At 45.6% G+C, this 26339-nt stretch overlaps 1 protein-coding gene across 2 annotated transcripts; it reads left to right on the forward strand.

Annotated features, from left to right (window-relative positions):
- The first annotated feature begins 1898 nt into the window (after positions 1 to 1898).
- TSEN15 (tRNA splicing endonuclease subunit 15) lies at positions 1899 to 24756 on the forward strand. Of its 2 annotated transcripts, none has more exons than XM_066597089.1 (4): positions 1899 to 1989; positions 12966 to 13047; positions 14451 to 14586; positions 22653 to 24756. In XM_066597089.1, the coding sequence occupies exons 1-4, from the start codon at positions 1966 to 1968 to the stop codon at positions 22855 to 22857; spliced, it is 447 nt and encodes a 148-aa protein (XP_066453186.1). In that variant the 5' UTR covers positions 1899 to 1965; the 3' UTR covers positions 22858 to 24756. The 2 variants fall into 2 exon arrangements, with proteins under 2 accessions (XP_066453186.1, XP_066453185.1); XM_066597088.1 differs by lacking the exon at positions 1899 to 1989 and adding an exon at positions 10910 to 11234.
- The last annotated feature ends 1583 nt before the right edge of the window (positions 24757 to 26339 follow it).

The raw sequence follows: 26339 nt of genomic DNA on the forward strand, positions 1-26339 counted from the left end.
CTGCCACGGCGGCCCCCGAACTTTTTCGCCCGAACACTGAAGTGTTCGCAAAGTTCGGTGTTCGGGCGAAAAAGGGGCGGGGCCGAACGTGTTCGCTCATCTCTATTAAAGAAGTATTCTCATTAGTCAATGCATCTCTTTTATTTTACAAGAATTATTTAGGGCTGTAAAGATAGATAGCCCTCGTGTGAATGACAAAATTGAGCAGCACACAGTTGTATGGTTACAATAGATTGTCGACTTTATTGCAGTTGGATCACTTGTTATAGTTTGGAGATCTCCTTCCTTCACACTCAGTCCAACAAACACTTCTGACTGGACCTTCCTCTACTTCATATTCTAAATGCCATCTTTATGGTACTTTGGATGGCTTCCAGAAGTTGGAGACTTTTATCTTCTCACTTTGCTCAACAAACACTTCTGACGGGACCTTCATCTGCTTAATAGTCTAAGGTTTTATAAGTTACATCGTTACTTAGGGCAAAGGAATACATTGTCCATCAGTCCAGCCTTTCTCAGACCAATTACACATCATTCAAACCTAAATGAATGAAAACTTTCAATGCCACTTGTTATCAGAAGCCTTATGCACATTTTTGAATACCATCATTGTGCCTATTATTGCCTCTTGGTAGGGCAGCAGCAAGTCAGGCACTGTAAATATAACTTATATACACATAACATATATACACATATTCATACACATACACACATACATACACATATACATACACAGAAGCATAACTTGAAGTTTCTGGGACCCAATGCAAAACCTGTAACAGGGCCCCAAGTACAATGCTTTATTCATATTACTGGGCTTCCTATATGGGGAAGATATATCAATCATTACAGCTGTAATTAGTTGTAAAAGCTTGGAAATATAATTCAACAATGCATAAGGTGGTTAGAATAAAGTTAACATGGCATTTTTACTGCAATGCAAATGCCGTAAAAAAAGCTAGAATTGCAATACTATGTGGTGGCACAAAGGTAGGCATTACTGCGTATGAAACCAAATGGGCTGCACTATACAGGATGCACTTTTCTTTTTAGGACTCTAAATCATGCCCCTGGTTAGTAAAAACACCAAATTCCAAGGATATAAAACAATGAAAAATGGAGTGTCTGTGTTTGAGGAGGCGGGGAAAAGGGCTATTTCGCATGGGCCATCATGCAGCCTAAGGAGAGCCTGTCCATTAGTATAAAAAGCAGTTCTCTGGACTCCCTGTCCCTTCACCTTTGAGCCGCATAACGTAGTTTATGGGGCTTAAAACTGATGACAGATGCCCTTTAATAGAGATGAGCGAGCGTACTCGCTAAGGCAAACTACTCGAGTGAGTAGTGCCTTATGCGAGTACCTGCCCGCTCGTGTCTAAAGATTCGAGTGCCGGTGGGGGCGGGGAGCGGAGGGGAGGAACGGGGTGGAGATCTCTCTCTCAGCACCCGAATCTTTAGAGACGAGCGGGCAGGTACTCGCATAAGGCACTACTCGCTATAGTAGTTTGCCTTAGTGAGTACGCTCACTCATCTCTACCCTTTAACAGTACAAAAACCTTTAATATACCGACATCTGAAAAGCCTTTTTCCCACATGTAAATAACATGCCCCGATCCTTTATACAGTTCTTGGATGAACAAATCATGTGCCATTTCTTCCGACTGGTTGCACATACATGTTAGTATGATCACCTCTCAACATCTTCTCTTTAAACTATTGAATCATTGTAAGACGGACCTCTCATACAATTTAACAACCTAGTCGCCCACCTTTAAAACCTCTCTAATATACCCTTTATATAATTTGAAATCCGATATTCAAGACAAGGGTTTTTTCAGAAGGTTAATATTACACTTGGATCTTGAATCTTCTTTTGTCGCACTTCCTCAAATGAACAATTCTGATTGGACGTTCATATGTTCTTGATAATCCAAGTTCCGGGTTCTGGCACTGCCCAGCTGTCCTCCAATGAAATCACTGAAGAAGCTTCCGGTAGTTTATGCTCTCAAGCTCGCCGTAAATGAGAGAAGTTAAAAAGATTGTTAGATGTTTCATTATTTGATACCAAAAATGTCGCAAAACAAAACAATTTCTACTATCAGGAATAGTGTTCATTTGGACTTATACTCTAAGTCTCGTCACGCTGTGTAGTGTAAACTATTGTACTATTCAATTTTGCTTATTTTATCCTAAATTCTACCAGCTCAAAATAAATCATCCCTGCTACGCTGACTCAGCGAGTCAGTCAAGCATCCATGCTCTGCCACAACAGTCAGGCCACAAACAAGCATCTGCGCTCTACCGCCACAGCCAGGCCACAGTCAAGCATCCGTGCTGCGCCACCACAGCCAGGCCACAATCAAGCATCCACGTTCCGCCGCCACAGTCAAGCATCTGCGTTCCCCCATCACAGCCAGACCACAGTCAGGCATTGCCACTCCGCTGCCACTGCCAGGCCACAGTCAAGGTTCCACGTTCCGCCGCCACAATCAATCATCTGCGCTCCACCACCACAGGCAGGCCACAGTCAGGCATGCGCACTCCACTGCCACAGACAATCATCTGCGCTCCGCCACTACAGCCAGGCCACAATTGAGCGTGTGTGTTCTGCCGCCACAGACAAGCCACACTCAAGCGGCCGTGCTTTGCAGCCACAGCCATGCCACAGTCAAGTATCTACGCCTGCCGCCACATTCAAGCATCTGAGCTTCGCCGCCATAGTCAAGCATGCGGTTTTTAGAAGGGCAATATTACATTTGGATCTTGAATCTTTTTTTTCACACTTACCCCAATGAACACTTCTGACTAGACATTGATATGTACTTGATAATCCGAGTTCCGGCACTGCTCAGCAGTCTTACAATCAAATCTGAAGAAGCTCCCGGTAGTTTATGCCCTTAAGCTCGCCGTAAAAGAGAGAAGTTAAAGAGATTGTGAGACATTTCATTATTAGACAACGCACGTCACAGAATAAAACAGGAATAGTGTTCATTTGGACTTAAACTCAATGTCCACGGCACGCATGGATTCGACCAGTCGAAACTCAGAGAACAGTGCTCAGCTGACTCAACCACTCCAAACTCAAAGCTGATTCAACCAGGCCACAGTCAAGCATCCACGCTCCAACGAATCGACCATGCAAAAGTCAAGCATACGCGCTCTGCCAGCCACTTTCATGCATTTATGATCAACCGTCATAGGCAGGCAACAGTCAAGGATCCGCACTCAACCGCTGCAGTCAAGCATCCACCTTCCATTGCAACAGTCAAGCATTTACTCTGCACCACTGCAGTCAAGCATTCACGTTCCGCCGCCACAATCATGCATCCATGCTCCACCGCCACAGTCAGGCATCTGCGCTCTGCCGCCACAGCCAGGCCACAATCAAGCATGCACACTCCACTGCCACTACCAGACCACAGTCAAGGTTCTGTGCTCCACCACCACATTTAAGCATCCGTGCTCCACCACCACAGCCAGGCCACAATCAAGCATCTGCGCTCTGCCACCAAAGCTAGGCCATAGTCAAGCATTCGCACTCCGCCGCCACAGGCAGGCCATAGCAAAGCATCCGTGCTTTGCTGACACAGCTAGGCCACTGTCAGGCATTCGCGCTCTGCTGCCAGTCAAGCATCCGCGCTCTGCTGTCATAGTCAAGCATCGATGCTCCACTGCTACAGCCAGGCAGGCCACACTCAAGCATCCGCGGGCTTTTGCCACAGTCAAGCATCCGCGCTCTGTTGCCACAGTCAAGCATCAGTGCTCCGCTGCCACAGTCAGGTATTCGCGCTCTGCTGCCATAGTCAAGCACCGACGCTCTGCAACCACACTCAAGCACAGCCAGGCCACAGTCAAGCATCTGCGCTCTGCTGCTACAGCCAGGCCACAGTCAAGAATCCATGCTTGACTGCCACGGGTAGGCCACAGTTAAGCATCCATGCTTGACCCTTTATATAACATTGAAAAAATTGAAATCCTATAGTCAGGACTCCAAGGTTATTTTTAGAAGGGCAATATGACATTTGGATCTTGAATCTTCTTTTTTCACACTTTCCCCAATGAATACTTCTGATTGGACGGTGAAATGCTCTTGATAATCCAAGTTCCGGGTTCTGGCACTGCCCAGCTGTCCTCCAATGAAATCACTGAAGAAGCTCCCAGTAATTTATGCTCTCCAGCTCACCGTAAATCAGAGACGTTAAAAAGATTGTTAGATGTTTCATTAGATACCGAAAATGTCTCAGAACAAAACAGTCAGGAATAGTGTTTATTTGGACTTATACTCTAAGTCTCGTCACGCTGTGTAGTGTAAACTGTTGTACTATTCAATTTTGCTTATTTTATCCTAAATTCTACCAGCTCAAAATAAATCATCCCTGCTACGCTGACTCAGCCAGTCAGTCAAGCATCCATGCTCCACCACCACAGCCAGGCCACAATCAAGCATCCGCGCTCCACCGTCACAGCCAGGCCACAATCAAGCATCCGCGCTCCACCGTCACAGCCAGGCCACAGTCAAGCATCTGCGCTCCACCGTCACAGTCAGGCCACAGTCAAGCATCCCCGCTCCGCCACAACAGCCAGGCTACACTCAAGCATCCATGCTCCGCCACTGTAGACAGGACACAGTAAAGCATTTATTCTCTGCTGCCACACCCAGGCCAACGTCAAGCATCCGTGCTCCAACGCTATGTCTAGGCCAGAGTCAAGGTTCTGCACTCCGGCGCCACTTTCAAACATCCACACTCCGCTACCACAGCCAAATCACACTCTAGCATCTGTACTTTGCAGCTTCAGCCAGGCTACAGTCAAGCATCCACACTCCGCCGCCACATCCAGGCCACAGTCAAGGCCGCACTCCCCACATCCGCACTCCGCCGCCACAGCCAGGTCACAGTCAAGCATCTGCACTCCGCCGCCCCAGCCAGGCCACAGTCAAGCATCTCGCTCCCCCATCACAGCCAGGCCACAGTCAGGCATCCCCACTCCGCCGCCACTGCCAGGCCACAGTCAAGGTTCCGCATTCCACCGCCACAATCAAGCTGTTACCATGCAGGGCGGCGCAGGGTCCCGCGGTCGACGCACGCCGCTCCGGGGTCGGCTCCGGTGTCCTGGAGCTCTGGGGTCGGGGCTCTCCCGGTGACGTGAGGCGGCCGGTGTGCGGCGGCATGGGCGTGTCCCCCCGTAGGGTGCCGCCCGCACTCCTCCTCCTTTCTTATGCAGCAGTGGGGGGAGTTGGCTCCTCCCACTCTCCGCCCCCAGGCGGAGTCTTGTAGTTATAAGGCTGGCAGTGACCTGAGCTCACTGCCAGTTATTGGTTCTGTCAGCCGCTAGTCAGGTCTGTCTGTAGCCTGTCTCAGTTGTTCCTAGCTTGCTAGTCAGTGTCCTTTCCAGTTTGCCTGTAGCGCAGTCTTTTCCTGTTTGGTCATTCCATCTGCCTTTTCTGTCGGGACTCTGTCCCCCGTCAGTTAGTTGTATCTTTGCAGTCACCAGGTCCCTAGCCAGGATAGGGACCGCCGTCCAGTTGTCCGCCTGGGGTTAGCCAGGGTCGAGGCAAGTAGGTAGGGACAGTGGGGTGCGGGAAGTTCAGGGCACCCCACTTGGTGCTCGGGGGGTCAGAGTGCCGTAACACAAGCATCTGCGCTCCACCACCACAGGCAGGCTACAGTCAGGCATTCGCACTCCCCTGCCACAGACAATCATCTGTGCTCCACCGCCACAGCCAGGCCACAATCGAGCATTTCCGCTCCACCGCCACAGTCGAGCATCTGCACTCTGCCGCCACAGTCAAGTATCTGCACTCCGCCGCCACATTCAAGCATCCACACTTCTCCGCCATAGTCAGGCATGCGGTTTTTAGAAGGGCAATATTTGGATCTTGAATCTTTTTTTCACACTTACCCCAATGAACACTTCTGACTAGACATTGATATGTACTTGATAATCCGAGTTCCGGCACTGCTCAGCACTGCTTACAATCAAATCTGAAGAAGCTCCCGGTAGTTTATGCCCTCAAGCTCGCCGTAAAACAGAGAAGTTAAAGAGATTGTGTTAGACATTTCATTATTAGACACCACACATCTCACAGATCAAAACATAGGAATAGTGTTCAATTGGACTTGAAATCAATTTGCACAGCGCACATGGATTCGTTGACTTAAATGGAAGCGTCCGTGTGAGAAACCAAAGAAAATGGAGCATGCTGCGATTTTTTTTTACCGGGAAAATTGACAACCGAAGGCATTTAACCCTTTCCAATCCACTGTCTGAGGTCTGAAGACATTCTGATTGAAGGCTGCACAGCTCCGATGTCAGAAGATGTCCAACAGGGTATTCTTACTGTATAGGACCCTATAACTCTGCTGTGCCAGGGGACACGTGGCGGTCACGTAATCGCGGAATAGCCTGGAAAGGAGAACGTTAAATTTACTGTGCTTGGTCCTTAAAGGGTTAAATCTGACCTTGATTTAGAACTCTGCTGTCTGCCTCTCAAGTTGGAGACTCAGGCCTGTTTCACACGGGCTACAAAATTGCGAAATTTTGTAGCGATGCAATATCACTAGAGATGAGTGAGTATACTCGCTAAGGCACATTACTCGAGTGAGTAGTGCCTTAGCCAAGTATCTCCCCGCTCATCTCTAAAGATTCAGGGGGCGGGGGAGAGCGGGGAGGAACGGAGGGGAGATCTCTCTCTCCCTCTCTCCCCCCCAGCTCCCCGCTGCAACTCACCTGTCACCCACGCCGGCCCCCGAATCTTTAGAGACGAGCGGGGAGATACTCGGATAAGGCACTACTCGCTCGAGTAATGTGCCTTAGCGAGTATACTCGCTCATCTCTAGACATCACTACAAAATGCATGTATGTGAAGCCCATGGTGTCCAATGGGTTATTTCACATGAGATGCTTTGTAGCCTGAAAGAACCCATTGGAAACCACAAGCTTCACATACATGCGTTTTATAGCGATGTCGCATCGCTACAAAATCTTGCAATTTTGTAGCCCGTGTGGATGTGACCTTAGGGCGCTTTCACACGACAGTTTTTATGTGCAGTTTTCTGTGAGCCAAAACCAGGAGTGGAGAGTGAAAGTATAATGGAAAGATCTGCACGTCTTCCATATTTTGGACCCGCTCCTGGTCTTGGCTCACAAAAAACTGAGCATAAAAACTGTCGTGTAAAAGCTTGACTCTATGTAGGTGCATCGAAAAAATCGCATCTAAAAGAATTCATGGTTTCCTATGGGTTCTTTCAAATGAACGATTTTTTGACGCGCCAAAAAAAAAATCGCTAAGATTTCTCACGGTCAAAAGGCCAGAAACACTCTATCTGACCCGAACAGCACCAAAATGACACCACTGACTATAACGGAGTCCGTCTGACTTCCAGCATTTCCCTGGATATGATGTGAACCTGCCCTGACCCACTAGCAGATGACACCTACACCTCTTCCCACTGTTCAGAAGTTGGGAGGCATGCTGTGATATTACTACTGGCGTATACCTAGAAGACATTTATATCCCTGGAGGGTACAGTAAATATTAACATTGAGGAGAGTCTAGTTTATATTAGTAAGCAGCGGATTTGTCTAGAAAGGTGAATGTTCTAATTATCAGTGTCCCCTCTAAATCCTGGGGTTATCCCAGTGCAGAAATATCCAGGACAACTATGGCTGGAATTCCAGGATATCATCTTACTCCTAACCTGCCCCACTCTCTTCCTCACCCATCACTGCACATAACCTGCCCACCTTCCTCTGATGTCTCCCGTATGGCACATGTTCTGGATTTGTCCCAGAAGAGTTCCTTCTACAGCAGGAGGTGGAGGCATCTTGCACTTAGTCTTCTGCTCAATACCAGATGGCAGCAGGCAAGGTATGAGCTGTGTGTGTTCCAATCCTGATCATATGTTCTAGAAGGCGCAGTGACCTCACTGTGCTTGTCGCATCACTGCTGGCAGCCAATCAGATAACTGCTACATCTTTCAAGAGCAGGTTGGAAAATTAAAGCAGTGATCTGATTGGTCGGTAGGTTAACACTGATATTTCATATATGGGACCCTATTACAATTTGCAAGAACTATCAATAAATAGTGCCTGTCAAGGTTGTGGTCATTATTTTAAGTTGTAGACATACTTACATCCAATATATACATGAAACACAAACAATACATGTGTGTGTGTGTATATATATATATATATATATATATATATATATATATGTGTGTGTGTGTGTTACTCTCTAATAGTAGAGACAAATACATTATAAAATATATATACACCGGTATATAATATACCATATACACGTGACCTGACGGTGGATTTACTGTTATGGCTGATCAGTGCATGCGGCACGTGTGAATTCCTACCGCAGCATTCACGGGAACACTAGTCTCTTCCATGCTCACATCCGAACACAATCCTGTTCGCACTTACAGCATCATATTATTTGTAGTGGCTGTTCTGAGTACTGCAGGCTTGTCCTATTTAATAATGGCTAATAATTCGCAATAATGGCGCATCACATAAGCGTATTTGCGCATGAACGAGGAAGATTGACGTAGTTTTACACGTGTGTCTACGCATATTACTGCAGTTTATGCACATGCATCGCCAGTTCATGCGTGACATACACTTTCCATGGATTGAAAAGCTAATTCGCCTACCGAGGCCCAGATGTGTTCTTTTGCCTGCCTTTTGCGCAGTTTTTCATGCTTCCCTTTGCGTATTAGTGTACCTCCCATAGACCTCTATGTGGGAGTTTCTGCAGGCGTAAAACCCAGGTAAATAGAGCAGGCCCTACTTCTTTTCATGTCCAAATGCGCTCTTCAGAACGAATCCATTAAAAGCCATGGGTTCCATTCTCTGATTTTGCATGCACAAATACTCCCGCAAACGCGGTCGTGTGAAGCCACCCTAAGGTCTCACGTCCACGGGCGGGTCGGATTCTGCATCCAGGAACCCATAGCTTACTGCTTACCTGTCAGGGTCTTCACTGCAGATGTGTGCGGAGGCGCCAGCCGCTGCGCTGCCGCACATGTGCAGTAGAGAATGAATTGCGGATGGGCCGCAATGGAAGCCGTCCGTGCTGGAACCGCAGCTAAATGGAGTATGCTGCGATTTGTTTTGCGGACCAGAAGGTCGACAAAATAAATCCGCATGCATTTAATTCATGTGCGGACGCCCATGCTTCTCTGTGCGATGCTTGAACTGTGGATCGTCCGCAATTCAAATGTGCCCGTAGACATTGGGCCTAAGGATTGTGCTCTGGTATAAACATTGAAGGGGCTGCAGAGTGCGTACAAGTGCCATAGCCCCTTCAATAAGCTGATCGGCAAGGATCCCAAGCAGTGGACCCCCACGATCAGATATCGGTGGGCTATCCTGAGGTTAGGCCATCAGTTTGAGAGCCTGAATAAGGCTAACTTCACGCTGTCCTCTCATCACTTCGGGGATGGAGCGATCCTCTGCTGCTGCCGGCCCCATTGAAAACAATGGCCGCTGCGATGTGAGAGCATGCAACCACATAGAACACTCCGCGACTTGTTTCCTCCATAGCATCACATCACAGTGCCATGCGGGGAAACATCGCTCATGTGTATGACTCCATTCAAAAGAACGGGGTTCATATTTGTGTGCCTCACAACGCACAAATCTCGCACAATTGTCTCGCCCGTGTGACGGCAGTCTTATCCCGTTACTCTGTTTTACAAGGAGTTGGTTCTTTTAGATTAGCATCTTACTACTAGATTTGTAGTTTCTTTAGCTTTGGAGATTTTGAAAAGGAGTGGATCATTTTTTTTTCTTCAGTAATTTAGGCCTCAATCACACAAGCGTATGCGTTTTTTACGGTCGCCCAAATGAGCGAAAAAAACGCGTTAATGAAGAAAAGCCGCAACCGAGTCGCAGCCAAATTTTAGACGTATAAACGCGGCTAAGTAGCTGCGTAAAAATGCTTGTGTGAATAAGGCCTAATATTTCCTGTACCTAATATTGTGGGCGGCCATCTTGCCTGAGCTGCAGCATCTAGTGATATCCTTTACATCAGCCTCATCAATGTCTATGGGAGAGAGTTCTAGACATGTTTTGTGACCTGTGCAGGGAGGGGGAGGAGGTGAGCTGTGACGACCACCTTCCATGAGTGGAGGATGCTGTGTACCTATATATAGGTGTCACCTTTCATTGTAATCCAGTCCCTGATGATAATGAGCTGAAGGTTCCTCTGCAGAGGGCGGCTTCCCACGCGCTCGCCTAAGTGGAACGTTTTTGCATAGGGAAAGAACATTTCTTGTGCGCATTTTAGCACAATGGACTGTACTTTTTGCGTTGATGGGGACCTTTCACATCGGTGTGGGACACACCCGTGCTGTGATTGAAAAAGCTGTGCTGCCTATCTGCTCCTCGGTGTTTGTTTTTCCGTGAAATTGCGCGGTGCATTGTGCAATTACGTGGCGACCGGCTGCGCACCCCCCATAGACTCCTAATGCGCACAGATAGCACATGCTGCATTTTTTCCGCAAAGGCAAAAATGCACGATGAGAGGGAACCCATTGATGTGGGTCAGATTCTGCTCTAAGGACGGCTTCACAAGGACGTATTTGTGCGTGCGATACTTAGAGTAGCGAACCCATTGATTTAAACCGTAGTTGTGCTTTTTCTGTACGCGTAAGAAAAAAAAGAGCAGCATGCTCTATTTTAGTGCACATTTGCGCGCCTTAGCCCCCACATAGATCTATTAGGGGTGCACACCCAAAACCACGTAACTGTGCATTATGCTGCGCAATTTCGTGGGAAAAAGAACACATCTGCAACTAATCAGGCTGCGGCGGTGTCCCGCGCCTAACTGAAATTTCGTGTCAGTGCAAAAACTACAGTAGGATTCACAAAAATGTGGCAATGCCAATACATTGCGCTAATCCATGCATTTCTACCATACTCTGCCCGTGTGATGCTGCCCTAATGAACACACATTACAAACACACTATACTACATGCAACAGTGACAGCTCAGCAGCATCATGAGGATCACACACTCGCACATGCGCAGTACATCCACACAGACGCGGACTATACGCTGCACTGACAGTGACTCCTCCCACACACGTGACAGGTCACACGGAGATTACATCATCAAAGGTCCTTTCGCTCTACAGCATCTATCGTCTCCTTCTCATGGAGGGTCCTGCGGGGTTGCGTGCTGGTGCCCGGGAGGGGGAGGAGCCATGGATAGCGGAACACCCGAAGGTGAGGGGTCTGCGGTTGTGGTCCCGTACAGCGGAGCTCACGGAGACGCCGGGGCTGCACCGCCTCACAACATGTCAGCTAAAACAAACCGCGTGTGACCGGTCTGTTGTCACGTGACTGCTTTACATGCGCGTATTTACCTGCGCATTTTGCACCCAAAGCCCCCTATAGAAGTCAATGGGGGGGGGGGGGGGGTGCAGAAGTGTAACTGTGCAGGAAAAAGAACACTTCCAGAGCTCAGGTTAAAAAATAGCTATTTAATGAAGGTGTGAGGGCGGAAAAAGTACAGTAAAATACACACACAAAAGTTGCGCTGAGGCACGTCCAAATACACCTGCGCCCGTGTGACGGGGTCGTATACACAGGGTGCACGGAGGAAGATCTTGTGTAGCTGAGCGACATTGTAAAGTAAGCAGTCACATTGTGGCTGTCATGTTGCTGCTGACCACAAGAAGCCCGGACGTCGTCATGGCAACCTGTCATGCAGAATTCTCCTACAGTGGCTTCCTTCAGATGAGCGCATAGTAGTGCATTTTTGCATGCAGGAAAATACCGCATGAAAAATGCGCAGAATAGAACCCCCTGATTTCAACGGGTCCCGTCTCATCCTTACACATCCCGGTGTGATTGCAGCGCTGTCAGCTGAGCAGTCGGGTCCCAGCTGATCAACGATTGATGACCTATCCTAAGGGTACCGCAGTATTCTCCCTGGGAGAACCCATTTAACAATGGACTTGACTCATTTTGGAAAAACACTCCTCAATACAAGTAACTCCCACCCCTCTCTCCCCGAAGCATGTCGTTGGGTTGTCAGCTGTTAGTCGCAGCTGAGAACCTGGAGGAGAAGGCAGGAGAGGTTTTAACCCTTTCTGCCTTCTCATTTCCTGAGTACATAGCACTCACCGAGCTCTATGTACTAAGAAATGGAAGTATAACTTCTACTATGCGATCATGTGACCACCGGGATCCCCTGGCGCTGCAGGGTCCTGGAAGACCCCAATCAGCTCTGCCAGTGACTATGGTCACTACAGGGGAAGTGTTTCCTGTAACTGCGGCTCCTATGGATGCCCCAGCTACAGTGGGAAAGGGTCAAATAAAAACAAATCCCATGTGGATGTCCCCTAGAGGACTTGTATGACATCATGGGGGACTTGGATGGTAAAAAAATAGTTACAAAAATAAGTAAGAAAAAAAATCACAGAATAAAATAAAAATCTATATATAAAAAAAGAAAATAACTCCAAGCCGAAGGCCAACCAAAACTGTCGCCGTATGTGCCCTGTAATCCAAAACCATACATATTATATATCAAAACGTCCGAAACAAAATGAGGAACCCATTCCCATACTTTATTTTAGTGTAAATATACTAATTTTTTTTAAAAACTAATTGTTAAAAAAATGTTGTTTTTTTTTAGCTTTTTATCCCCAATAAAACTAAAAAACAGGGGAAAAAAAGTCAATGAAAAAGATTTTTAAAATCGCCCTATATGTCACGGGGGAAAAAATGCAGCAAAAATGATTTGGTAGCTGAAGGAAACAATATAGGGGAGTAAAACCACCACATGGGTAAAATCCCTAAAAAGTGTTTGATCCTTGAGGGGTTAAATGGCGCACTGTATTGTTGCCAGCCTTGTCTTAGAAGGATTGACATCACTGGTTACATGGGATGTGATGCCATTCTGTCCAGATCTGGCTTTTTGTCCCCAGAATGACATGCGTTTTCTTGTAGTTTCAGGAGATGCTGCGGCTGGACGTGGCGGACGGCTCGCAGGTTTATGCAGCGTTTCTAGTCTACATGGATCTTCTGGAAGGTAAGCACCCCTAAAGACACTCTGCCGCCGACTTGTAGCCTATCAGCTAAGGTTATGGGCTGAAAGTAGGCAACCCCCCCCGAGTCCGGGGATGTAAGTGTTATCTCCCCCGTTGGTCTTTTGTTGTCTGCGCCGAACGCCGCCACGGAATGCGTTGAGCGGCACTGCTAAGTAGTCCACCCACTATAAAGTTAGAGCAGGCGGCTGCTTTACACACTGCTCAATGCACGGAGCGGCGTGGGGTAAGTTAAGAGTAACCCTTCCATCACCGCCTCGGGCAGCCAGTTGTACTTTCTTAGACAACTCTGGTAGGTACCAACCACGGGATCCCCCACAAGACCGGCCGTTCTGATGACGCTCTACACATCACAGTGTATCCCTTGTCACTTCTCTCCGAGTCGTACCCCTGCCCGTTTTTTCTGCTTCCAACACAACTGTAAGTGCTGACTGCTAACTTACCAATACAGTACATGTACTGCGCTACGGGCCAGTAGTTCCCATGTGGCTCCATACATGTACATCGCTGATTACAGGGGGCTTAGAAGCTGAACCCCCAGTAATCGGAGCGGGATCACGGCTATAAGTTACAGACGCGGTCCGCTGCAACCACCGAGATGGAGCTTAGCTTCAATCCCAGCGTTTCAACCCTTCAGATGTCGCTGTCTATGCAGCCAGCAGCATCTAAAGGGTCTGGTGAGGAAGAGCGCTCCCTCCTTCACGCCATCGGTACTTCCGCAATCTGATCACGGGGTGCCCATAGACCTCTGGGTCTACCATGCAGGGTGACTTGTGAAGGTCACTGACATTACTGTAACTGATGAATGTGACAGATACAGTACACTGTACTACATAAGGAGTGCGGTGTATTATCTGAGCGATCAAATGATTGCGTCTTCCAGTCCACTTGTGGGATAAACAGATGTGGGGATCTCTAATGCTCAGTCACTTCAGTACTTTGGTCATTTCATTAAAATTAGAAAACTTGCCCCTGTAATTACATGCTTTCTGACATGATACCAACATACAGAGATCATGGGGTAAATGAAAGACTCAAAGTTTGAAAATTACAATTTTTATTTTTTTTAATTTTCTGTAAATTTTAAATAAAAAGCTAAATAAATTGACCAGTAACAGACAGGCATATGTACGAATATTTGCGCATGAATTAGGGTTGTCCACAGGGTCACACCCTTCACCTTGATGTTTTTACATTCCATAGACTTCTATGGCAACTTTCTGTGTAACTTGCAGAAATATAGGGCAGATTCAATTTTTTTTCTCGGGAAACACGAGAACAAACCCGTTAAAATCAATGGGTTCACTTCGTCATGTTTTACGGGTGTGAGCTTAAACCCTAAGCACCAACTCTACTACTACATCATCATTTTTGTTTTCTTTTTTAGTAAGGAACTGGAAAGAGGTGCAGATTTTGAGCTCATCAGAACTTCATATAATATACCTCTGTGGGACAGAGAGAGATGATAGCACGCCTCAAGTCATCATCCCTACTCCCATCACCGTGCCCTACAGCCATGAGAAGTAAGTGATCTGATGACCTCTTCATGGGTCATCTACAGAGCCTTCAATGCTTTAAGTTGGCTCTGCATCTTCAACAAATGTAATAACCAATGATAACTAGCAAAAGTGCAAATCACTTTATTTACCTAAAATGATGTTTTTTGTGCTGAAAAATCACTCTAAAACAATATCCAATAGGCGTCTCAAAATTTTACTACTTTGCTACCCACTGCATGTAGAAATGTGGTCTGTCTCTAACTTCCCATATTCGATCTCTGTGTATGTGGGGGAGAAGGGGGTAGCTTGCTACTGTCTCTTGCTGACTATAGAAGTCTATGGAGAGGGGAGCTGCTGGAGTGAGACAGAAACAGAGCGCGCCACACAAAGAAGGTGGCTGTGGCTTCTAGTAATTGTTTTCTCACACTTTGGTGCTGGATACACAGCTACACTGCTCGGTACTGCTGTATAATGTCCTCCGTTCTGATGTTAGTTATAAGGGTGTTTTATAAGGAGATGGTGGAGCAGGATGTCTTCTTTTGTCTGTGCAGGGTATGGGAGACATCATGCAGCTAGTCTCCACCCATTAGCTCAGCGAAAACTAAGAATTAGACATTAAACTGGTAAAAATTTCCAGAAACAAGTCCTATAATTGGCAGCAATGGTTGTCCCTGTGTACACACAGAGGAGCCTGGAAGACATCATAAAGTGTAGGTGTGCTTGAACTTTAAGAAGGCATTCAAAAATTACATGCAGTATCTCATCATGTTTAGATGATAGAGTGGCATTCTTTACCTCTTGTATGTTGTAGGACTACCTTAATGGTTCTTTAGCTATGGCAAAATGTTAAATGTTTTCTCTATAATGGGATTATTACATGTACTGGTTTATTAAAAGTTGTATCCATCTAAAACATGGGGGGACAGTTCAGAAGGCTTTACACCACAAAACGGGTATAGAAAAGTGACAAAATTTGGCGCAAGTGCTGTATGCCCAAAACTTTCAGCTTTCTGTGCCAGCCTCTACATTTTCTGTTAAAGGGGGCGTGGCTTGTTTGAAGGGGCGTGGCTGTTCCAGACTAATAGATTTATGTATACTGTAGGCCACAAACTGGTGTAAAGTGTGCCAGAAACATGCACCTGGTCGAGGCCAATCGTACATTTCTGTGAAGGCACGCAGAGCTGCCCGAGATGCGCTTTATACAGGAAGAGGCGTGCCCTAGGGAAAATTATACTTAGCCCAGCGTCGAAAATTCTGGGCTTAGTAAATTTCCCACATGGTGTCCAGACAGGGCAGTTCTGCTCCTTTAGGGATTCTAATCCAAGAGCCTTCCTTGACCCACTTTTAGCCAACTAGCAACAGGTATACAGAAGGTAGATTTTTCCGTATAGAAACCACAGAGTAGCGCAGACAATGGCGAGACGAACCTGAAGGTGTTGGAGCAGCTTGACGGTGAAGCAGAAAACGGATCCGGAGACCATGATTATGTTGGGGTCTGCAAAGTCTAAGCCTTCCACCAATCTTAACCCTTAACAAACCCAAGGAGGTGTGAGCTGTGCTGGTCAGAAACCCCAGGTAACAGTCCCCAGTGTACAGGTGGAATAGCTAATCTGGGCTGCAGACTTAGTTGGGACAGATCAGGGAAAAAAGCCAGGAAATTCGCTACGGATGCTGATAGTGAAGTTTTGGAAGATTAGAGTGATACTTCCTTAACACCACGGAACGTAAGCTTGCATCCTGGCTGCTATGCCATCTGCAGCGAGAGCTAACTCTTGACTGACAGCCAGCCTCCCACTGTTAACCCCTTACATGCTGCTATCAGTGTTGATCGGGACATGTAAAGGGTACACAGGGGGAGCGTGCTCACAGAGGGTCGATGAGTTGCCATGGCAACCGGATGCCATTGCTTGGTGTCCGGGTCTGCCTCGGCCTATGATCATTAACAAGAGTGATAATACAGTGCAGTGCAGCCATACTGCAATGTATTATCATAGTGATCATGGTATTGATCACTATGATATGATTATGGGTTCAAGTGTTAAAAAGGAAAAAAAAAAGTAGAGAAAGAAAACGTTTTTTGTCCACTTCCCCTATTTAAAAAAAAAAATGCATATTTGGTATCACCACATCCATAACAACCTGTGCAATATACGAAACACACTGTTTATCCTGCATAGCAAAAAAAAAGTTTAAAAAACAAACGAAACCTAAAGACTACAGACAAAATTCTTATTGTGTTCATTTCGCCTAAAATAAAAAAAAGCAATAAAAGTGATTTAAAATGCCGTACGTACCCCAAAAATGATATTAATTAAAACTACAGTTCATCACACAAAAACTAACCCCCCCCCCCCCAGCCCCACGAGCGGACTTTTAATACAGCAATGCCAAAATACATCATTTCTTTAAACAAAAAAAAAGCTTTTATTGTACAAAAGTGGAAAAAGCAAAAAAAAAAAAAAAAAAAGAGACACCAAATAAGGGTGTGGGGAAAGCCTATTTGTATTGAATTTTGGCGCATGCCGCACCAGTGGATCCTGGCCCTCAGCGGGCTGAGAAGTAATACATTTTACTACAGCAAATAATTGGTGGAATGTGAAAGTAAATAATTTCTTGAGAGCCATAGTCGCATCAGATTTACAATGGACTGGCCTATACAGAAGAGAGAAATCCAGGAAAGTCCTACTGTGTTGCTGCGCGGTAGAAGGACCTAAACTATTTAATGCCCCCATCGTTCCCCAGATATCTCCAGCACTTGCTCCTTGGTTTATCTGCATCGGTGAGAATGCTGCATGCAGTATAGAATAATGTAGAAGTGGGATTTGCTGATCCTGTGAATGGTAAACTCTGCATCTCCATGAAAGCTGTGGATTTCTGTAGCCACATCTAGGCTTGCCCCGCAGCACAAGTACGGGATTGTTCAGGGTCCTCCCTGGGGAAGAACTTCCTTTCATTTCTTACAGTCACTTGCGATGTATAAAGCTACTGTGTCCGTTGTCTGTCTCTGAATATTCAGGGCTTTAGGAAGAACAGGGCTGAAGTGTTCTTGCTATACTCTTCCAATGAATGTCCTTCATTCATCTACATTGTCAGGTTGGATTACAAGGAACAACAGAAAATATTATTTTATTCCAACACTGTGTATTTTACAGGCATTCCTTGGTTGATTAAATTGAATGAGAAAGGCCGTTTAATGCGTTCGTACTTTTCTACAATTCAGGCATATACAACCCCCATTCCAATTTGGACTTCTCATATAACCATATTTTATTCACAACAGAACACGTAACAGAAGGTGAAAGCGAGGGGGACATTTCCATTTCATTTTTAAAAAAATGAACTCGTATAGAAATTGATGGCGGCAACACATCTGATAAAAGTTGCAACAAGGTTAATAAAAGGATGGAAAATGGTTCTAATGAAAAACAGCTGGAACTCAATTTTCTACTAAGGGCTCCTGCACACTGGCGAGGGTGATATCGGGCCGTGATTCACAGCCTCATATTGCTATCGAAGTCCCTCTGAAATCCCCTGGATGTAAGGTGTTTTCATTTGGAAACAGCCTCGCATCCCTGCCTTCATCTATGCTGCGGCTGGCACAGCCACAGCAGGAGATCGCCATGTTCTCCCACTGTTTTCAATGGGGCCAGCATCAAGAACAATGGGCAACATTGCAAAAAGAAAGGAGATGCTGCAATTTTTTTTTCTCATGCAGCGTCGCAGGAGTGAAAACATCACAAAGGAGAATGAAACCATTGAAAATCATTGGTTTCATAATCATACGTTTTTACTCACTCTGGTGCGATTTTTCTTGCCAGTGTGAAGGAGCCCTAAGTCACGTAACGTGCACAAAAGCATGTTAGAGAGGCAGTCTCAAAGCAAAGATGGTCAGAGGTCCAGCAATCAGTGAAAAACACTCAAACTCAACTATATTGGTGAACTGGAGGCCATTGCTCATGAGGAATGTGGTAAGAGTCCTCAGGAAAGCTGTCAGAAGTTGGTGCCTGGGTGTGCATCATGTTTGCAGCAGGTCCTAACATCAAAAGGTGCTCCTCTAAGTACTAAAGACTCTTGCCATGAAGGGGTTAAATTACTCAGACAGCACCCAAATCGTGGCAAATGGGAAGGAGAACTGGGCTCTAGCCTCTTTGGATGCCACAAAGGCATTTGACTCTATTGAATGGCCCTATCTGTTATATGTTTTGCAAAAATTTGGCTTTGGGGAAGTCTTCATCAAGTGGGTGTCCCTAATATACAAATCACCAATGGCAGCAGTTTCGGTCAATGGTTCACGTACTTCTTATTTTCCATTGCACAGAGGTACAGGACCGGATGCCCCCTGTCTCCTCTACTATTTGCATTGGCCATTGAACCGATGGCTATCACGCTCAGGGTGAGCCCATCGTATAGGAGCATAGTTATAGGGGAACAGGAGGGCTGAGTGGCACTATATGCTGATGATCTGATGTTATTTCTTTCTAACCCTATAGCCTCCCTTCCATATGCAATAGATCTTAGAAATAAATTTGGCGATTTCTCGGGACTCCATATTAACTGGGCTAAGTCTGCCTTCATGCCCCTCTCCTCAGATAGTCACCTATATAATACTGGCCCGCTATGTGGCCTCCAGGTTACAGACTCATTTAAATATCTAGGAATCCAAATTTCTTCCAACTTCAGACGCTCCCTAGACCTCAATGTATACCCTTTAATAGATTATTTCAAATTTTAAGATATGGGGTTCTCTGCCACTTTCAGTGTCCGGTCGTATCAACCTGATCAAAATGATTGTGCTACCTAAATGTCTTTATATATTACAACATATCTTGATGCCGATACCATGCTACTTCTTTAGGTCAATGGGCTCCAGTATGTCCTCCTTTTATTTGGGGTAGTTCCCGCCCTAAATTATGAAGCTCTACCCTTCAAAGACCAAGGCAGGCTGCGGGAGCTGCACTCCCGGACCTGTTCGTATACTATGTAGCTAGTCAACTTATACATTTGGGCTGTTGGCTTGGAAATTACTCCCTCCCCAATTCGGAGGCCCACCTGGCGTACTTCCTAAACATTCCTAGCCTGTGGCCGGTATTGGAGGCTCCCGTGGGCTGCTCCCTATGCATAAGCTATTGCTTTACGATGGATGGATCGGAAAAATCCCTCATTGTCTATGTGGAGGAAACTGGTCAATTCAGTTGTGCCATTTAACTACTTGGTCTATAAAGGACGTCAATGTCCTGAAAGGTTTGAGAAAGTATGGGGTCAGTGGTGCAATTCCCCTCTCACTTGTTATCCTCCAAGCTTGCTCTCTTCATCAATATCAGTGCTCCAGATAGGCTTCCGATAGCTAGTCTACTTCGAGATGAGACTCCTGATCCTCTGGATATATGTTCACCATGTTAATTCTGGTTGCTCAATTGTCGTAGTTGCTGAGGCGGCTTAGTTCTCTCTCCCCTCCCTTGCCCTTTCTGTCCACAAAATTATTGTGCTTCATGTACTAAATGTATGTTTTGCTGTGCTTTGCCTATATGTGAAATGTTCATGCTTCAATAAAACGAGTTTAAAAAAAAATACTCAGTATTTATTAAAAGTTGCATTTTTGTGTTGAAGTTGAAAGCTTTCTGCATGCTACTAGGTAATTGAGCCTGCCCTATCAGGTGATGCATGTTTGGCTTCTTTTTCTGGAAGTTATGTCTTTGTGCATATTTTTCCTCTCACCTCTGTGATTTTATTTAGTGAGATAGAGTAGGTTCTGACATACGCGTGGTGGCCTTGCCGCAGCCTGTCGGCTTACGTTTTTGGCCAAAATGCAAACTAACACCCACATTTATCAATGTTTTTTTTTTTCTTTTTTGCATGCAGTGTGTTTATAGATCCTGGGCGAGCCAGGCACACTGTGGTTATACAGGGCAATCCACTGCTTTGCCAGTAGGGGTTGTACTCCTATTGGATTCCGCATATAAGCATACGGAATCCAACCTGGTCGTGTGCAGCTGGCCATAATTTGAATATTTATTTTTGTTTTCAGAGCAATTTCCACCTGACTATGTACCACTAAAGCAATAGAATCCTCGATGCTAACTGCAAGTATCCATCTTGTTCAAGGAACACTTATCAGACTCAAATGAGGCCTTTTCATCCCTTGTTTTCAGTTAGTGAATTAGTTTACAAAAATTAATTATTGCATATAATATGTGGATACAAATCATTCACCCCAGTGTCAACACACAAACTTGCAATTGCGACTATATAAAGTGACTCTGGGAACAATTGCATTTGGCAGTGGGACATGCAAGGTAAGACGGTTGTTATACAGAAGTGTCCAAGATCCTCCTCTCTGAGGATTTGGGTATCTGATCTTTTTTACATCATGCTGGAGGATGACAAAAGTGCTGTTTGAGCTTATCCTCCGTAATGGCCCGCATTGATTGACAGGAGTTAATAGTGGCCAGGATCTCTGCAGATTTCTGATCAGTATGAGGATCTTTGACTGCACTTTGCCTAGGTGGGCTTACAGAACAGTCAAACAGTAAGAAACATGTCTTGGGGGATGTACTTTTTATTATTTTTTGAAGTATTGCTACAACTTTTTGGCTGCGTTGCTGTGAATTTAAGTTAGCTGTGATCAACCTGCCCTGTAAGATAGTATACAATAACTCCCCATCACAACATCTATTCATGGAGGTAGATAGATGATCACCATGGATGAACAAACAAGGAGGATCCAGCGTCCAAAAATGAAAACAGTGAAACGGTATAGGAACAACATCCTGCGATACAGGTGAATTCAAGGTCAACATCTTACGTGTTTCAGGTGATGAAACCTCCCATAATCATTGGTATCATCAAAACAGGCTGAGGATGCTGGAGTAGTTGGGGGAATGGAGGTGGGGGGGGGGGGGGGAGGTAGAGGTGTCAGATCGATTTTTGTCTGTTTTATACCTTCGATCCATTGTTTCCCAAGACACTGCAAAATTCTTGCCAGCTAGCTCGTATACTGTAGTATAATACCTGTTAAGGCCTCAGTCAGACGGGCGTTTTTTGCCGCGATTTGCGCATGCGTCCGGCGATTTTATAAAACCATTGCTTTGCAATGGTATCGGACACATGAGCGCTTTTTATGCGCTCGTCCGATAAATTATAGAACAGAAATCGCAGATCGCACCTATCTGCGATCTGCGATTCCTGTTCTCTTCTCTATATGCGCTCAATGGGGCCGGCGGCAGCAGCGCCGACCCCATTGAGAACATATAGAAGACAAATCATTCTTCCCTGCCACAGCTGTAACAGCTGTGGCAGAGAAGAACGATGTTTGCCCATTGAATTCAATGGAGCCGGCAATACAGCCGACTCCATTGAAAGCAATGGGCTGCCGGCGTGCGCGGGATGAATTGTCAGGAAGGGCTTAAATATATAAGCCCTTCCCTGCAATTCATCCAGAAATGTGTTAAAATAAAAAATATAGATATACTCACCTGCTCCCGGCAGCCGGAGTTCCGTGCGGCCGGCCTGCAGTGGGTGTGAAGGGGATGTGAGTCAGACCTGCCCCCTGATTGGCTCAGCGCTGAGCCAATCAGGGGGCAGGTCTGACTCACACCCCCTTCACACCCACTGCAGACCGGCCGCGCGGAACTCCGGCTGCCGGGAGCAGGTAAGTGTATATGTGTGTGTGTATGTGTGTATGTGTGTATGTATGTGTATGTATATATATAATTTTTTTTTTTTTTTTTTTTAACACTTTTCTGGATGAATTGCAGGGAAGGGCTTATATATTTAAGCCCTTCCCGACAATTCATCCCACACTCGCCCGCAGCGCATTGCTTTCAATGGAGCGGGCTGTATTGCCGGCTCCATTGAATGCGATGCGCTGGACAGCTCCGGCCCGTTTCTAATGAAACGCGGCTAGGAGCAGATTTTCGGGCGATTTTCGGGCACCGGTCACGCGATTTGCGGATGCGCATCCATCATGCGATCCGCAAATCGCGCGAAAAAACGCCCGTCTGACTAAGGCCCAAAACATAAATGAAAAGGTCCATTTTCTATGAAGCCCAAGGAGCTGCAGTAGACTTCATCAATCATTTCTTTCTTTCTAGAATTCAGCGTTTTCTGCAGTTGAACCGCACATTGAAGGAGGACCAAAGCTCGGCGTGTTCTGTTCTCTTGGCTATTACTGAAACGGATTCAACGATAGTTTATTACAAATTGACGGATGGATTCGTGATACCAGATCCCCCAGATTTTGCTGAAGATGTGGATAATAAACGTTGGAAAAAAAGGAAAATGAGATTTCTGCAGTAGCTAGAATGGTTATTCCACGGTGGACTTAACTGCTCTCTGTATAGGAGTGTAGTCTACACACATTTAGGGGAACCAGTCGCTGTTTACAAATTATCACTGTGGTATGCAAAATTGTATATTGTAAATAAGATTGTTATAGATTTTCAATACCGGCTCTGTTCTCATGAACAAGATCAAGGGCATCTACTGTGTTTCCCCAAAATAAGACACTGCCTTATATTAATTTTTGCCCCCCAAAAGAGGCACAGGGTCTTATTTTTTTTTGGGGGGGGGGGGGGGGCTATACTCCCCTGGTCCGCGGTGTCCCGATGCCTCGCCATGGTCTCCGGCGGCGCTGCTGCAAACTGCAGTGTCCTCCACTCTGACATCTCAGCTTCTTTCTGGTGATGGGGCTTAGAATACCCCGCCTACAGCAAAGCGAGTGCTGTGATTGGATTGGGCACCAGGCAGTCACAGCCGGTGCTTGATGAGCCAATCACAGCCACTCAGTGAATGACATCTTGAGGCATTGGGGCATAAGCCAGGTGAGTATTGATTTTTTTTTTTTTTTTTTTTTTTTTTTTTTTTTTTTTTTTTTTTTATTTATTTTTTTTTAATGCAGGTTAGCTAGGGCTTATTTTCGTGGAGGGCTTATATTTCAAGCCGCCCCTGAAAACCGGGGTGGGGCTTATTATCAGGGTAGGTTCTATTATTGGGGAAACACGGTAGTGAGATCAGACAACTACAACGCTACATCTTAGATGATGCTAGGTGAAAACTGAGACATAACAGCTGACGAGAAGCTCTTAGGTGTTCCTTCGTGCTTTTTACTGTTCTGTGCACCAAAGCATTGATGTAACAGGTTGACCCTCCTAGACAGTCCACTAGATTGAAAATACACTTTGGGCAAATTTACTAGTACTGTATAATTAGGCCAGTTTCACATGTCCACAATACAGATATGTTACAGGTGATACTGCAAACATATGTCTTCTGTACTTGCTATCATTAGTTTTATCTTCTACTGGGCAAATGTGCATCCGTATTTGCCCAATAGAAAATATTGCCAATGAATGCAAATATGGAGGAACATATGGCCTCTATACTCCACCTTGCAGTCCCCTTCGGGTACAGTATCTCTCAATGTTCTGATGGAACAGAGTTTTTTTCAGGTGGTTTTCTGAACCTTTGTATGAAGTCAGGGACTTATGTTGGCCCAGTAGAGGCTCTAGATATCTCGCTGGCAGCCCTATTACAGCTCTCTACAAAACACAAACCAATGATCCGGCCATGAGTCCTTGCACTGCATCTCAGTTTGTGTTACTACACTGAAGCAGTTGCACAGACACATTTTCAAGGTCAGACTGTCCTTTAGAGTAATGTATTGTCTGCCTTCCCCACTAAAGAGTTCTGCACCTGCAGATGTTTCCAGCCTATAATAATGGGATAAGTCCTTGCATTCCAGGCGAGCTACAACATGGAACCTTCACAGCTGTGACTAGTTGGGGTTTACTGCAGCAAGAAGTGATGAGAAAAACTGTAGTCGAAACTACTCTACGGAGCATTCCACAAAAGACCCTGCAGTAAATATGTCATATTAACCGTTTACTATTGGCTATATTCTTCGGAGTCTGACGCTTTAGAGATTTCTAATAATGGAAATAATGAGACTCCTAAGAAGTAAAATAAATGGGTAAACTTGTTGGACCAGATGAGTCTCTAGAATTGCCTGAAGAAGAAAATGTACAATGTTGCATCTCTACCATTTTGCATGTTTTCCTTTCGGCCAATCATTTTTACTGTGAGTTGTGATTTAACCCTTCGGCTGCTAGGGGTTGCTGGACATTTTACATATCTTGTAATCTGGACGATGTTCACACTTCTGACATGTACAAATAAAACCTGAATTCTAAAATACAATGTGATCTGTGTGCCATTTTTTTAATACACAAAATCATGTGATCCAACAGCTTAAAGGGGTTTTATACATAAATGCTATTGATGACCTATCCTTAGAATAGCTCATCAAGAGTTGATCAACTGGGGGCCGCTGCTTGGGATACCAGCCGATCAGCTCATTGTCTCATAAAGTAAACTCGCATGAGGTGGGGATACATATGGAGGTTGGGCTTTAACTACAGTATCATTGCAGTTGTGATGGTGCTGTCATTACTCGGTCTGCTATACCGAGGGGAACATAGTGGAAGCTGTTGCTCTGACCCCTGTGTAACATAGTATGTTAGGTTGAAAAAAGACAAATATCCATCCAGTTAAGCCTGTTTTCACCCCCATCCCTTGTTAATACAGAGGAAGGCAAAAAAAACCAATGAGGCAGAAGCCAATTTACCTCCGTTTTGGGGGACAAAATCCCTTCCCAACTCCATAATGGCAGTCAGAATACTCCCTGGATCAACATTTGAGATCAACAACCCTTCTAGTTATTTAATGTTTATATCCTGTAATGTCATAGCACTCCAGGAAGACCTCTAGTCCCCTCTTAAACTCCTCCATTTATTTTTGCCATCACCACGTTCTCAGGCATAGAGTTCCACAGTCTCACTGCTCTTACAGTAAAGAACCCCCTCCTATGTTGGTGATGGAACCTGCTTTCTTCTAGACGTAGGAGATGCCCTCTTGTTACTGTCCTAGTCCTGGGTATAAACAGATCATGGGAGAGATCCTTGCTTTGACTGCTAATGTATTTATACATAGTTATTTGGTTGCCCCTTAACCGTGTAGAGGACAGCGCTTGTAACAGCAGGCACAGCTGTCATTAAAATCTTGGGACTCCACTACACGGGTTGAAGCCGTAGCTTCCGCTGTGTTTGTGTAACAGTGTTGATGGCAAACGTCTGATCAGCTGGGGTCCAAGCCCCATACCCCAGTTGATCAGCTATTGATGACCTATTTTGAGGAGAGGCCAGCAATACTATTTGCGTGGAAAACCCCTTTAACTCCAACTGTGTAGATGACATCTTAGCTCCCATAATGTACTTGTCTCTGGCAACAGGTCTGAACTTAATGTATGCCATTTTTTACACGGTGTCCATCTAGGTCCAAATTTATGTGCCGATTTAATGTCATGGTATCTACACTCATTGTCAAAAAAAATCAAGCACCGAAGAGTTGTCTGAATGGAATGAAACTTTCTAGGTGTGACTGTAACGTTATTGTAATAGCTTACTTATATTATCAGGGCAGAAGGATAATTTATTGAGGAAAACTAAACCCTTAAAGGGAGGCTCTAGTACCCTGTCGGGCCGCCTCTAACTTGCATGCAGGATGTGATAGGGGCAGGCATGGAGGCATATAGGTTCCCTATGGTATCCTGTAGCATATTGCTCCACATTAGCTGTAACTAGATAGTGCAAACTCATTAGCTGTTGAAGTTGGCGCCCCAGATGGTCCCATACATGTTCTATTGGCGATACATTTGGCGACCTGGCAGACCATGGAAGTATGGCGTTGTTGTGGAGGTACACCTGTGACATCCTTGTTGTGTG

Source organism: Eleutherodactylus coqui, chromosome 3, assembly GCF_035609145.1.
Source record: "Eleutherodactylus coqui strain aEleCoq1 chromosome 3, aEleCoq1.hap1, whole genome shotgun sequence".
NCBI lineage: Eukaryota > Metazoa > Chordata > Amphibia > Anura > Eleutherodactylidae > Eleutherodactylus > Eleutherodactylus coqui.

Coding starts and splice junctions, on each gene's coding strand:
- TSEN15 (XM_066597088.1), top strand. CDS start 11,163: ATGGAGGGTCCTGCGGGGTTGCGTGCTGGTGCCCGGGAGGGGGAGGAG. Junction 13,048..14,450: donor CTACATGGATCTTCTGGAAG/GTAAGCACCCCT, acceptor TTTCTTTTTTAG/TAAGGAACTGGAAAGAGGTG. Junction 14,587..22,652: donor GTGCCCTACAGCCATGAGAA/GTAAGTGATCTG, acceptor CTTTCTTTCTAG/AATTCAGCGTTTTCTGCAGT.